Source organism: Lemur catta, chromosome 7, assembly GCF_020740605.2.
Source record: "Lemur catta isolate mLemCat1 chromosome 7, mLemCat1.pri, whole genome shotgun sequence".
Lineage (NCBI taxonomy): Eukaryota > Metazoa > Chordata > Mammalia > Primates > Lemuridae > Lemur > Lemur catta.
The window spans coordinates 15,350,946-15,366,662 of record NC_059134.1 but is presented as its reverse complement, the minus strand read 5'-3'; the positions used below and the strand labels follow the sequence as shown (position 1 = coordinate 15,366,662).

General features: G+C 41.7%; 1 protein-coding gene across 5 annotated transcripts in view; it reads right to left on the bottom strand.

Annotated features, from left to right (window-relative positions):
• PRDM10 (PR/SET domain 10) overlaps positions 1-15,717 on the bottom strand; it is a 94,202-nt gene that overhangs the window by 26,076 nt on the left and 52,409 nt on the right. For 4 of the 5 annotated variants that reach the window (XM_045555684.1, XM_045555686.1, XM_045555685.1 and 1 more), the window contains 7 exons: positions 14,357-14,582; positions 12,360-12,601; positions 10,732-10,935; positions 5,741-5,813; positions 3,592-3,709; positions 982-1,111; positions 224-466 (listed from right to left, as the gene is read on the bottom strand). In XM_045555684.1, the coding sequence (XP_045411640.1) occupies positions 224-466; positions 982-1,111; positions 3,592-3,709; positions 5,741-5,813; positions 10,732-10,935; positions 12,360-12,601; positions 14,357-14,582 (1,236 nt within the window). Of the gene's footprint in view, positions 1-223; positions 467-981; positions 1,112-3,591; positions 3,710-5,740; positions 5,814-10,731; positions 10,936-12,359; positions 12,602-14,356; positions 14,583-15,717 lie in introns of those variants that run through there. The other variant, XM_045555687.1, reaches the window with a different exon arrangement.

Below are 15,717 nucleotides of genomic sequence, written 5' to 3'. Positions count from 1 at the left end.
CTGTGTTATCACCAAATCGACAGAATCTAGGACCAGCCATGCCAGCCTGCCACAGGACACAGACATTTATACTTTCTTCCAAAAATAAGGGGACCAAGCACGGGATAGGCTAAATGCAAGATTTCGAAGTGGGTGGTGAACAGCTTGGACACAGCACAGCAGCGCTAGCTGGTGGGAGGAAGACCCGCAGGCAGCGCGAAAGGGGCAGGCTCTCCCCACCTACCCGGATGCGCTTGGCTCTGCGCATGTCGTCCGCCGTCAGCGTGCTCGGGGCGGGCCCCACGCTCTCTTCGTGCTGGGGCTGCAGGTGCAGGGTGTGAGTTTCTGGTTCATGCTCCAGGGAAGACTGGGTTTCCTGTGGCAGCGGAGGGATTGGGATAGTGGTCTGTTCCGGTTGATCCAACCCGTTCAGAGTAGCTGGTTCAGCCTCATCAAACTGTTCCTTTGTGGGAAAATGTAGTAAGTCCTGCAATTTGCAATAACCTGGGATTATTACCCTACCTAGACAGAGATCAGTGCTGGAAGGAGACTGTCAGCTCAGATTTAGAATTGCTGCTTATTTCTGAATGACTAGATTCATAATTCTCAGAAAAAATATTCTCCCCCTCTGGGAAAGTTAATTAGGTAACTATGCACAGAATGCAAAAACTATGAGATATTCCAGACCACTTAACCAGGAAAAGACGGTGGTATGACTTTTCTGGAATATTAGTAACTTTAATTGTTTAAACAAAGTAAACAGAGTCCACCCCGAGTACCTCTGGTCAATTTCAAATCTTTAGGGCAGCAAGTTGGGTTTTTCTTGGAAGTAACACTTGAAAATACATTCTTTTTTGCTGTCCTACAATCACACTTTAACAGGCAGCAAAGCTCTGATAGGAAAGGACTATAAACATGTGGAAGGCCTTTATTTTGAAGTCTAGGAAGGGACCTGGTGAGTCCTCCATGGCCTCTAAGGGGGCTCCGTCCCGTCCCCAGTACCTGTGTCCCATCGTCGCTCTTTTCCCCATTTTCACTGGTTATTTCCAGGCGGATAAATTTCGGAGGCCGCCCTGGCCGGCGACCTGGGCCGAAGCGCCTCTTGCCACGTCCTCGTCCTCTGCCTCTCGTTCTGGGAACAGGAGGCCGGGTTACGAATCACCACGGTTACATAACACCCACAGCAAACAGTGCCCTGAAGGATCCTGACTGTCCCGGGATTGTGATCTGCTCTCACTTTGTTACTTCCCTGAGCCTCTTCTCTAATGGAAACGATTGTTTTGCTAATATACACCTTCTGAACGTCTACTCTTTGCCTTCTCCACAGCTCAGAGATGTCTTAAATTATTCTGAATAAATAAAAACTCAAAGTAGTGACATTTTGTTTCTGAAATGATGTGAGAAATGCAGACAGGACAGAACATGCTACCTCTTGGAGTGTGTTCCCAGGAGATGTCATCTGAGACAAGATTCCACGCTTTCTTCCTCTGGCCTCACCTCATATTCCTTCCAAGAAATGTCGCTAAATTCAAAGAACTTTCTTGTTTTACTATAAGCTTCCAAAAGGTCAGAACAAATTTCTAATTTAGCTGTTCTATAACATACCTCGTAAACACCAATTAAATTTTATCCCCTTTAATGGACTTCTAACATACAAAAATTCCTTAGTAAAAGAGACCCAGAAAGTATGTCACGAAAACTTCTTTTAGAAGATGTGCGTGGGGGAAGTAGTGCATAATATTAATCAGATCATGCTTTATTCTTCCACTCATCTATTCAACAATTTAACAAATATTATATATTATTGCCAGGAACTTTTAAAAGAATCTCTCTGATGGCAAATTCTGACCCGAGGCAAATGTGGAGAATGGTGTGATGAGCCCAATGTACCCACAACCCAATTACAATATCGATAAACTCACAGCCAATCTTATTCCATCGATATCCCCACCTCTTCCCCATACACACACCCATTAGACAATTTTGAAGGAAATCCCAGATATTATTTCATCCGTAAATATTTCAGTATGTATCTCTAAATCATAAGGACTCTCTATATGTGACCATAATACCATTCTCACGCCTAAAAAACACCTGATAGTTGCTGAGTATTATAGCTTGTCAAAGTTCAAATTTTCCTAATTGTCTCAACTTTCTTTTAACAGCTGCCTATCTGACATTTTATCCACTATGTATCATGCACTGTGCTAGGCTCTAAAGACATCAAGTTATATGAGACAGATTTTACCCTTAGAGGTTTAGTAGAGGCAGCAGGCGATAAACCAAAAACCACAATGTAATATAAAAAGTGCTATAATAGAGCCATGAACAGAGTTTTAGGAATACCCAGGAGTGACTAAAATCTCACTGAGCCCACCCCACCCCATCCCACGACATTTACTCCTGTGGTCATATCCAGATCCTATCACCTGCGTAATCCCCCATCACCCTCATTCCATGCACTGCCCCCTCTGACACTATCCTGGCTCCCCAGCTCGCTTCTTCTCTTACTCAGATCAACAACCCTTCAACGTCACTAGAATCTCCAGTCCAATCCTTTTGTCACTTATGTGCAGTCCTACATCCCCTTGATGCTTTCTCTCCTCTTCTTGCACGGTATAAACTCCAAGGTCATCCACTGTGATCACTCCCTTGTATATGCTCTCAATTCCCATCCCCACTGCTGCTCCGTTATTCTCACTGTGTGCTGTATGCACTTGGCAAAGCCATGACCCTGTGTAGTCCAATTCCCAGCCTGCTCTGCACCAGTACTCTTGCAGCTGAATGAAGCTGGAGGACAACACCCAGCCACGCTAGTGGTCTCACTCTCTTTCCATGACCATGAACCTCAAGTGGGTACTAACGTTGCAGGCAAGTATGGTACTTCCCTAGAACATTCATTTTTCCACTTATCTAGCTACCATCCCACACTGTCTCCTCTCTTTCCAAACCCTATAAAAGTTGGCAATCCTATATCTGTCCCATTGGTACTACCCTATTCCAAACAACCCTCATGCCTCACCTGACCTGTTGCCATAACTTTTAACTGGACTCCTTGTCTTCAGTCTTACTTCTAAGCTAACCTGGTATTATTTTTATCCAGAGTGATCTTTTAGAATAAAATCCAAATTTCTTACCATTACCCCTAAGGTCCTACCTGATCTGGCCCCTGCCTACCCCATCCTTTACGATTCTCCCCTCATCTATCTTTTTTATACGGTGGAATTAAACATATGATTTAGTTTGATAAAGGAATCATACTGCTGAAAAAAATCTGAAAATCAGAAATGCAGATTATTTTAAAGATACATACTATCTCAGAAAGCCCTATTTCAGAATCTCTAGTTAAAGGAGATTTAACTAAGGTGAAAGGATCTCCCATTGCTTAGTATGGGTTATGCTGGAAAAGGGATAGACGGTAAGTGAAAAGCAGGAGAGAAAAGAAGTGACAGGTAAGACATGTCCCTCAGCAGCCCACCCAATTACCTGTTTACACACACACCCATGCACACAAACACACATGGAAATACTCATTAGTTTATGGGAAATTAATACAGAAATGATTCTGAACCTTTATAAACTATGTCTGTGAGCCCTTCCCCTCATCTATACCTGCTAAACACATCCAGTTTTTCATCATGAGAATTAAGATGCTGTTGCAACTGCTCCGAGCTTATAAATCGGCGGTTACATTCATAGCAGGGCCAATTCTTCTCTTGCTCTCGAAGAACTAGTCACAGGAGAGAAATCATAAAGGCTGATGATCAATAGACACCAATAAAACTCAAAGGCCTGCTATTCCCACCACTCTCATCTCACTGGAACCTAAGAGTTCACCATTAGACAGTATCTGCTATTTGCATTACTGCTTTGTCATAAATATCAAAGGTTAAAATTTCACAAAGAGTTGGTTTTTAGGATCTTATTTTCTGACACATTTATGCAAGACATCAAAGGAACTAATGCCCTCATACCACTCTCTCCCACCCCTAAATACACGTACACCCCCCTCACCACACTGTAAAAAGACAGAAAACACTACAAAGGAAATCTATATTCAGATAACCTAGTGATTCAGACCCAAGTTTCATAATCTGAGGGTATATTTTACCACAAATGACTTGAAAAAGTCAATGTCCAGTATAATTACTTTAGCAAAATGTTCAGAAGTATCTAATAAATCTGAATATATGCATACACCATGATCCAACAATTCCATTCCCAGATGTACACCCAACAGAAATGTGCACGCATGCTCACTAAAACATGTGTAAGAATGGGCATAGTGGCACTCTTCAAAATAGCCAAAAACTGGAAACAATCTTGTATGGCTTTTGTCCCTGGATGCCAGGAGGTTATGCCTAAATCACTGGAATTTCCCAAGTAATATGAGTATCTTTTTACTCATGGTGGGCCCTTCACCATACTCAAGTTTATTCTAATGAGATGACTCAGGGTAAGGCAGGGTTTGCCAGAAAGCCCAACCATGTGATTAAAAGGCTGGGGCTCTGAGGCAGGCCACACCAGCCTCTCCTCCCAGGAGGGCAGGGGAAGAGGAGCAGGAGCTGGTGGTTGAGTTCAATCCCCTGGTCAGTGATTCAATCAGTCATGCCTATATAATGATGCCTCAATAAAAACTCTAGACACCAAAGCTTAGGTGAGCTTCCATGGTTGATAATCATACATCAATGTGTCAAGATGGTGACAAGTCCTGAGGACATGGAAGCTTCTTGGGACCATCCCAGACCTCACCACATATATCTCTTCATTGGGCTGGTACTGATGTTATCCTTTATAAAAAACTGTAATTGTTAAGTATAGCACTTTTCTGATTTTTGTGAGTCATTCTAGTGAATAATTGAACCCAAGGGGCTACTGGGAACCCCCTAAATTGTAGCTAGCTGGTCAGAAGTGTATGTGGCTTGGGAACCGCAGGGTTTGCAGCTGGTGTCTGAAGGGAGTGAAGCCTGCAGAACACTGTGCCCTTAACCTGTGATATTTGACCAAACCTTGGGGAGTTAGTGTCAGAATTGTACTGCATAACAAAATGTACAGTAAAATGGAGAAATGACCTTTTATACATTAATACAATAGAATATCAATAATGAGAATGAGCAAACCACAATTATACACAAATATGGGAATGAAACTCACAAATATCATGTTGAGAAAAAGATGCCCAGACACAAAAAATGTACATATCATATAATTCTGTTTATGCACAATTCTACTACAAGTACATCTTGTGTGTGGTATTGGAAGTCAGAAGAGTAATTAAACTGGGAGTAAGAATTAGAAATCAAAGGAACTTCTGGGGTACTGGTTATGGTCTGTCTTGATCTGAGTACAGTTTACAAAGGTGTGTTCACTTTGTGAAAATCCATCAAGCTGTATACTTATGATTTCTGTACCTTTCTATATGCAGATTATACTGCAGTAACATTTGCATTAAAAACAATGTCAATGCCTGCCTTGCTCTGTCCTCAGAGATGATTAAATATAGATAGGAATCCTCCTCTGATCTAGGTTCTAATTTGGTATTTGGAGGTTTTCATTATATTAAATACTATTTTCCAGCACCCATGAACGAAATGTTAATGTGTTATTGTAATTTGATCCTAGAATTAGATAGAGATGCATAGCTCTAAAAAACTTACTGGAATATCTTCTGAAATATATTGAGATAGAAAATTTAGAGGTTCCATCAAGATGTAATATACACAATTTAGAATTCATATAGAAAATATAAAAGCCCAACCACCTTTCCTTTCTTCCTCAGAAATGTCATGAATTTTCTGGTTCACGAACTCAGCATAGGATGCAGCATACCACACCTGCAAGAACCAAGTATATCATCAAGAACAAAGGAACGTTACCAGATGTTCTTTGCATGCTTAAATTCTTTCTCCTGCTTACATGAAACAATTCAGGCTTTTCCACAGCCCATTAAAAAAAAAAAATCATGCTGTGAGTCTCCCCCTGCTATACCCTCCCAGCAGATCATCAGTCAGGAAGTTCATTTGCCGAGACGCACTGCATGTTTTCTTTTTCCTCTTTAGAAAATTGTTTTTGCTATTATAATAACTTCACAAGAATTATATCACAAATTCTCTTCATCTACATAAACGGCCTCATCTGATGTTTTAATCTACATTTAAACACAGGTTTTTACACAGTGGTAATCATTAGTAGCTGCCACCAAAGAGCTCTTACTGGGATCACCTATGACTATTTCAAACGCTACCATACTCTCCTGAGTCTTTTCCTCCCTCCCAACCCACGGGCTGTTTCTGCTCACTCTCCTTGTCTAGTTCTCTTCCTCTCCCTAACTTCTAAATATTAGTGTTCCTCAAAAGCTTAGTCCAAGTCCAAGGCCCTCTTATTTTACCCTCAGGTGATCACATCCATTTCCAACCAACTCTATGCTAATTATTCCCAAATTAAGATTTCCATTCCAGACCTTCCTTCGCTGTTCCCTCTAAGTGATTTCAGCTGGATATTCTGGATGTCTCAACAAATAGCTCAAACTTTACATGTCCAGAATGGAATTCTCGATGCCTCCCAACTCACACCCCTACCCCTGTCTATCTTCCTCACCTCAGTAAATACCTTCCACCTAAAAGGTGTCTTTGCTTCTATCGTCCTTTAGCAAGGACTGCTGCTTCCTCAGATGTTCATCTCTGCTCCTGCCGCCCAGATGCATGCCAGCACCATCATTTGCCTAGACTACCACCTGGTCTTCTAACTAGCCTCTCCTGGTCCCTTTTCCTGCAATCTACACAGGAGCCAGAGTGCTCTCCTTAAATCCCAATTACCCTGATTTGATCATTATACATCATATATAGGTATCAAAATATCACATGTACCCCAAAAATGTGTACAACTAACATATACCAATAAAAACACACACAATCAGATCTCGTCATGCAGGCAATGGCTTCTCATTTCATGATAAACCTGAAATGCTCCACGATGGTCTCCAAAGGGCTCCATACCTCCCTGACCTCAGTCCTTGCCATGCTCCATTACCCACCATTCAGCCAAGGGTCCACTTCCAAGTGCTCACACATGCTGGTGCTTTCCTACCCCATGCCTTCACCCCTGCTGTTTCACCCCCAGGAACATTGGGCTCCTCCGCCCACCCCCATCCCAGCCCTCTGCTGCACCAGCCCTTCTCGTTCCACAGTGCTCGGCCAGCAAGGCTTCCCCTAACCATCACATCTAAACAGTAAACCAGTCCCTTTCCTGTCACCTACTCTTTCTGTACCCTCTGTTTCCTTCATGGCACTTACTCCTCTGTGATATTATTTGTTTATATCTTTCTGTCTGTTTCCCCTCTAGAATACAAGTTCCCTGAACACAGAGAGCCAGTCTGTCTTTTCCTAGTGTCTGAAACATAGCAGGAGTTCAATATAGCAATCACTAAATGAACTGATCATATATAATTTCATGGAACATTATTTTAAATATATGGAAATATTTATAGAGACTTCATTTTTTAACAGTGGAATAATATTCTATAGAGTCTGTATTCTATAATTTACTTAACTATGTCAGTGTTTGGCCTTTTAAAAGGCGGTTTATTATTTTACTGTTACAAATTCAACTCTAATCAATCAATTCCAGGATTTTTTTGGGGGGGTGGATATTTTTAACATTTCAGAAATCAGAATGTGTCTCACACTATATGACATCCTACAATCACTGCCATGATGTAGCTCTCACTACTTGCCCATTGCTCCTGCACAAACCTGACCAAGTTCTTTGTACCAGTCTCGCCTCATTCAGTTATGAGCCCCCTGAGACTCCATGAGTTGATAACACTTGCCAAGTAATACAAATGGAGGCCAAAAAAAATTGCCATTTCCCTCAGAATAAACAAAAGGAATTTCAAAGCAAAGCAAGGCTGGTGTGTGGCCTGCAGGGCCTCTCATTAAGGTGAATTGTCAGAAACTTCCCACTGACTTGATCAAAAACCACTTAACTACCAAGGATACAACTCAGTTGAGGAAAAAGACACAGATGAATTCAGTCAAATGGGAAAGCAGAGTATCAGAACTTGCAGAAAGGCTATCAGTGGCTTGGGGAAACACCCGAGAGGCAACAGTGGGGCACTCATTTTAAAACTATTGCAGCAGCACCAACGCTCTTGAAGGCACAGAAGATGACAGCATACAGAAAGGCACAAACATCCATGAGGAGGTAAAACAGTGATTCGGGAGGGAAAAGAAGAAAAAAGAGACCGCACACAAAGCAGTTTATAACTCAACCAATTTATTTTGCCTACGTGTGCCCTTTTTATGTATGTGCAAGTGTGATGTAATTTTTAAATTATGTCCAAATAAGTCTAAAATAGCTCCTTCAATAAATATAAAGTAACAATTTTGTTGATTTTTTTAAATGCTATAATTTAATTTAACTGGCACCATTTCCTTTCTTAAGGGTACATAAAACAACAGATACGTCTTAAAGTCATTGATGTCTTAGAGTTAGTGAAATATGGTATTACCAAATTCTAATGTATCTAGTTCTATCTTTGTTTATAACTATTTCCTCAGAGTAACTTTCAAGGATTTGGTTTACTCGGCCAAGAACATTTTCACTATATACCTCCAGAAATATTTTACAAAATAATGCAATTCTGTAATTATTATCTCTATTTTTTAAAGCCCTCACATTCATTTTACTGTATCCATTTTTGTTAATTTAACAAAAATAGAAGCTCATAGTTATTTTGAGAGATTTTTAAATTATTAACGTCACGAAAAATTTTTAATTTTTTTTTACTATTTGTTTCCTTCTCTAGATAAAGTCTATTCCTGCCATTTGTTTATTTCTCTATCTGGGTGCAGTGAGGTTGCAGGTGCGCAACTCTCTGTTTTCATGTTTAAATCTTTTAATGTGTATTACAAATATTTCCCCCATTCTGTTGTTTCAGTTGCTCATTATGCTAAACTATTATATTCTTATTTAATTGTTTCTGTCCATCTTTACCTCTACAGTTCTCTCTATTGGTTTAAAGGAGAAAATATCCCCTCCACAGTTAAGAAGTATTTGCTGCAGTTTTTTTCTTTCTTTTTTTTTTTTTTTTTTTGACACAGAGTCTCGCTTTGTTGCCCGGGCTAGAGTGAGTGCCATGGCGTCGGCCTAGCTCACAGCAACCTCAAACTCCTGGGCTCAAGCAATCCTACTGCCTCAGCCTCCCGGGTAGCTGGGACTACAGGCAAGCGCCACCATGCCCGGCTAATTTTTGCTATATATATTTTAGTTGGCCAGATAATTTCTTTCTATTTTTTTAGTAGAGACGGGGTCTCGCTCTTGCTCAGGCTGGTCTCAAACTCCTGACCTTGAGCGATCCACCTGCCTCGGCCTCCCAGAGTGCTAGGATTACAGGCGTGAGCCACCACGCCCACCCCCAATAAATTCTTGATAAGAAAAAAACTGCAGCAGGGCTTGAGCCCAGGAGTTTGAGGTTGCTGTGAGCTAGGCTGACGCCACAGCACTCACTCTAGCCCGGGCAACAAAGCGAGACTCTGTCACAAAAAAAAAAAAAAAGAATTTATTGGGATAAATGGTGTGAGATATGAATCTCCTTTTACATGTTTTCTTCTGGGCTTATGGGTTATCTAGTTGACTGATGGTTTCAAACACAGAGACATTGTGTAGCTTTTTAACAAAATCTAGGATTTTGTTTTCCCTCTAAAGAGGTATCAATTTCTAACTTTTTCCACATTGAGGCACCATGCAATTCAGTGTTCACCTACTGATATAATTATTTCTCACCTATTTTTCATGTATACCAGGAAGCTAAAGAGTATTTTGACCCCCTCTTATGGCCATGTTCCTAATATAAACTTTAAAAGGAATTTTCACTTAAAATCATAGAAATTTTATTATGTCATCAAGAGTTAATATTTAGACAAATTCCAGTGATATCCCCAAAAAATATATTTCTAAAATCAGAAGTCATCACATAGAATTCTTTGAATAAAGTATTCAGATAAAGAAAAAAATCTTTCCCATACATCTAAATTCCATTTTAAAAAACCTGTTTCCCAACTAGCTCTTCTTTAGAGTATGTAAATGACATTAAGTGATAACATCTTTAATCACTCCATCACAAATACAGATGGTCCCCAACTTACCATGATGAGATTTACAATTTTTTTACTTTACAATGGTGCAAACACAATAGAAACTATACTTTGAGTACCACACAACCACTCTCTATTTCACTTTTAGTACAGTATTCAATAAATTACATGATATTCAACACTTTACTATAAAATAGTCCTTGTGTTAGATGATCTTGCCCAGCTGTATGCTAATGTAGGAGTCCTGAGCACGTTTAAGGTAGGCTAGGCTAAGCTCTAATGTTCAGTAGCTTAGGTGTATTAAAGGCATTTTTTACTTAAAATATTTTCAACTTACCATGGGTTTACTGGGATGTAACCCCATCGTAAGTTGAGGAGCATCTGTACAAGTCTGCTCCCCAAAATAACTACGTCCTTGCCCCTGGACCTAATGCTTTCATGTCGGCCCTTTGATAAGCACAAAAGCCCTATACTTTTCATTCTATTTTGTTTACAGAATTATTTCAGGTGTATAGTACATAGTAGCTACTCAATAAGTAAGTAAATTACCAGGAAAGGACCATTTTTATAACAATCTCACTTTAGGGAATAAAAATTAGAAAAAGCCCTCAACAATCATTATTGTTTGCAAACAGCACCATGGATCCAGCACTGTTACCTTCAGTTCCTGCTTGGGCTCCACATTCTTTATCGTTGTATAATACACATGGTGGCCATACTGGTAAGCCACCAGGTTCTGCTCCAGGTGATTCTGGGCTGGACGTACAAACATCATCCAGTTACAAAGGGTCTCATCAGACAACTCAAACCATAGGTCTTCATGCAAATCCCTGTCTTTTCTGTCCCCTTTATCAAGAGAAACCTGTAACCAAAGGAAAAATAAAAAGCCACACCACAAAAACAAACAAAACCATCAATATGATATGCATTAATGTCATAATATACAAAATATTGTTCCTTAAATTAACCATACATCCTGATTCTTCCCTTTGTATCTAGAAAGATACTGAAATTGTGACTTGCCCAGTGTAAAAGAGAAAAGATACTTTCTGAAGCCTCACCTGTAGGAGAATTACCTGGTAAAATCTAAATGTTAACAATCTAATTGCTTGGCTTTATTAGTATTTCACAAAACATGACCCAAAAAATACTATAAATAAGCCAGGAAGTACAAGCAAAATACTCTTCAGTTCATCACAGCTTGCTTCCTTTTGGCATTCAACTGCATTCCTTTATAATATGCAGCCCAGAGATAGGTATTTCTCTTTAGAAAGTAATACTCTTGCTTGGAGATCTTCAGCACTCACCAAAGAAAACAGCCCCATGACAGCAGCTGACTTGTCAAAAAACACATCCCAAATGTTTACCCCTCCACTCCCCTGTCTTAGTTCTGAGCCACTCAGTTTTTGGAGTAGCTGTGCAAGTGGCTGGCAGAGCAGGCTGGATGGAAGCGAAAGCACCAGATGTAAAGAACAGAGACCGATATAAATACTTCACTGTTTGATGAAGAATATTCTTTAATGGAAGGTTTGACAGCACAGACTTCTTACAAAATTGAAAAGCGGTTTTCCTGCAAACGTTACCAGCACGTAGCAGATTACATAAATCTACATAATTCTCTTTGTATTCCAAAGTTATTTTTCAAAAAAAGAAAGAAAAAGGCTGTCAAAGCCCCTGTTACAGTCTGAATTGTGTCTCTCCCTCAAATTCATGTTGAAGTCCTAACCCCAGTACCTCAGAATGTGACTGCATTTGGAGACAGGGCTTTTAAAAGGGTAACTAAGTTAAAATAAGGTCATTAGGGTGAGCCCTAATCCAATATGACTGGTCCTTCTAAGAAGAGATTAGGACGTGGACATGAACAGGCCCAGAGGAAAGACACTGGTGAGGACGCATCGAAACAGTGGCCGTCTGCAAGCCAAGGAAAGAGACTGCAGAAGAAACCAACCCTACCCACACCTTGATCTCAGACTTCCAGCCTCCAGAACCGTGAAAAAATACATTTCTGGTGTTTAAGCCTCCCAGTCTGTGGTACTTTATTATGGTAGCCCTAACAAACTATTACAGCCCCTAAGAACTACAGCTCTCAGAATTATTCATAAACTAAAATTGCAGTCTCTGTTTTATTGGTGTGAGAGAAAAAGTTTCCACTTAAAACAAATTAAGCATAGAAAGAAAAATACTAGCAAACAGCCATGAAATTGAAATAAGAGACTCGGTAGAAAATTGAGTGCTCCTGAAAACTGTTAAAGGCACAAGGGTGAACTAGGACAAAGCATAAATTACCTTTAGATGAATATAACAGTCTTTCAGCTCGGACCCCCTGACGAGGGGTCCCTCCACAGGGCCGAACTGGGTGCGCTTGGGAATGCGCCTCTTGGAGAACACTCCTCCAAGGAACCTGTCTATGTAGAGCACCAGAGGGAGACTTGCTCTCGCTCGAGTGAGCACAGGCCGGTTGGGGATCGGATGCAAGGGGCCATGCTTTGGGCACACTGAAGAATGTGCGTTATTACACTCCTCACACCCTACAAGAGAAAGAAAGTCTTGAAGAAAAGTCAAATTCCTCCGTATGACTTGATCTCACGTGAAAAATCGGGACTGGAAAAATCCCCGAATCTAAGTTTTCAGGCCAAAACTCAGTTAACTCCTGCAATGGTACTACCCATTCGATTGTAATACATTAGCTTTCACAGACCAATAAAAATCCTGTAATTTTCCTCTAAAATCAGGAAGAATTTGCTTATGCCTGCCAAAAATAATATGCAGGCTATGATTTATTTCAAATCTGCTGGATAGTAATTCAAATAGTAGCCACGAAATTTACAAATCAATTACAACATGTCTGAGAAGAAAAAAGAAGAGCTTATTAGGCCAAGTGCTGCAAAATCTGATGAGGAAAAAAATAGGTGAATTTTATAGTACGTAAATTATATCTCAGTAAAGCTGTTAGGGGGGTAAAAAACCTTGACAACACTGTTGAATCAATTTCCTCAAAGGAAGTTTTAGAAGCCTCATTATCTCAACATGTCTAACTCAAACAGAAAAACTGCTGTATGGTTTAAGAGTTCAGTGGAAACCACTGTCTGATGATAATGCTAAAATAAATGAATTTAGAATACTATACTTCATGTACTTGGATAACACGATCAGCCCACCCCTGACAGGACATGTATTTTTAGCTCATTCCGAGAGTACTTGGTTCACACCAATCCAGCCACATTTACTCCTTTGCCAAAAGCACTCAGCTATACATTAACTGCCAGAACTGGACACATAGAGCCACACAACAGAGGAACATGACTGGACCACAGAGAGATCACACTCATGACCCTTAACAAATTTAATTAACCAACCACGTTTTACCCTACTTTGGCTGTGTGGTGGGTGAGCTGGTTTAGGAAATAGTTATTTTCAATTTCTTCAACTCTCAAATAATAGAGAGCTACTTTGTATTTAATATTTATAAGATAAAGTGATTTTCTGTGCATTTGGCTTAGGAGATGCCTTGAAAACTTATGAATTTAAGGAAAAACAAAACAAGGAAATTCTCTCTTGGATCGGGTTTAGATGCGGAACTGAATGCTGGGCCGAAGCAGACAGGTTTCACCACCTGCACACAGAAGGTCCAGGAGAAACAGCGCAAGATCACAGAGCTCTGAATAGCCTCAATAATGCAAATAAATGAGGTAAGAACTTTGCTGTATGAGCCTGAAAGTCAATGGAAAGAAACAATGATTTGGCAGGTGGAAGCAAAGGCCCCGGCAGGCGGTAGAGAGGCAGTCAGGTGTGCACCGGACCACCTGCACTGAATCTGACTCTCCACTTTCTAGCATGGCCTTGGGAAAGCTGCTACCTCCTAAGACTGTGGAAAGCACTCACACCTGGGATGCAACACGCACTTTTAAGAGATGACTACGAAAGAGGCAGAGCAGCAAAGCGCACTTGTTGAAGCTGAAACGGCTGAACAGTCCAGGACTGGCAGGCCTACCAGGGTGGCTTGGTAGCTGACACTCTGGTATCAGAGAGACCTAGGCTGACTCCTGCTCATCCCTATGTGACCTCTAGCAGGCTGCCCAACCTCTTCTGAGCTTCAGTTTACTCATCAGTGAAATCGGGAAACACAAGACCATCAGTGCCTCCCTCCCAGGGCTGCTGTCAAGCAGGATGATGCAGGCAGAGCAGGCAGAGCACGCGGCACGGAGCAGGGCGTGGGAAGGACTCGGGGCCGTGAGCTATGTGCACACACGGCTCCCTCTGCCGGGCCTGGTGCCCCTACTTACATAGGTCATGCGGGTCAAAGGGCCGGGGCGGGTCTGGCTCCCAGTCATCCAGATCTGTGTCTTCACCATCTTCTTCCTCATCTTCCTCAGTATCCTCATCCTCATCCTCATCCTCTTCTTCTTTTGCCTCCAGTCTTCCTATAGGGGTCTGCAGCGTTGCCAAAGGGTCAGAACCATCCACACTCTCGATGGAAGGTAGCACCTGGTTGTGCACCGGTAATGAGGCCTGGACAAAAGTTTAAGGCATAAAGTGAGAAGACGTCTGCTTTTAGTCAGGCATACACACACAGTGCGAGGTCTGGGTGGAATCTAGTCTTCACGCTAGCTTCCTCCAAGGCCCTAGAAAAATGATCTCCATCTATGGGCTGTAGGGAGGAGTCTAACTTCATTTTTGATGACTGACTCCTCACAGCTTTTAAGCCTAGCCCACCCTCTTCCTCTTCTGTCCACACCTGGGCAGGCTGATGGGGCAGGCTAATAGGCAAGCCCAGGTGCTCCCTCATTTGGTGCCAGTGGGAGACTGACACCTGGTAAGGCCCTGGCCGCGTGTGTCCTAACGCCACCGCTTAAATGCCATACAACCCAGTCTCCTTTCCTCTCTCGCTCGCTCGCTCACTCACGCCATCTCTTACCCGCTTGAGAGGCGTGCCCTGCCTCCCCAGACACTTCAGTATGTAAGTAACAGGCCTTTGCACAGTCTCGTGGCCTGTGCGTGGGGTATCACCAGCCTCCACATCTGAACTAAATCAAGGAGAGGGGGCGGTCCCTCCTGCCTTCAGGGTGGCCAAGACATAGGGGCCACTTCACTGTTAAAACCAAACACCTGGTGCTACATGTGGTTGGCAAAATCCAATGGCTAACAGCTCTCCATTTAAACACTTCAGAGAGGCCGAGGTCTGTGAGTGAGAATGAAGAGATGATGAGCTGCCTATTGTTTCATCAAGCTGAAGTCAGTCGCTTGCAAATAAGACAGTTTGGGTCCTGTACTGGGTTAGTGGTATCTTACCAAATATACTGGCAATAAATAAATGGTACCTTAAAAAGTTCTCCTACCTCCAACCTAAGTGCTGTGGGATTAGAGATTAGCTAGATTCCCTTGACGGCACCTTATTTCTCCTGCCCAATCAGCACCTTAGGTCATGTTCAAGCCATGTACCCTTCCTGGTCAATAAATAAAGCAAGTCAGTTTTCAAATGCCCACTCCCTTTTTCTTTACATTTCCATAGGTTGTTTTCCTCAGCTAGAACGTTCTTCTTCCAACAACCTTTTAAATGCTACCATGTTCCAGTTTCTACAGGAACCACCCCCTGATGCCTTCAGGCTTCCCTGACTCTCCTCTGCTCTGAGCTCCTGCAGCACCT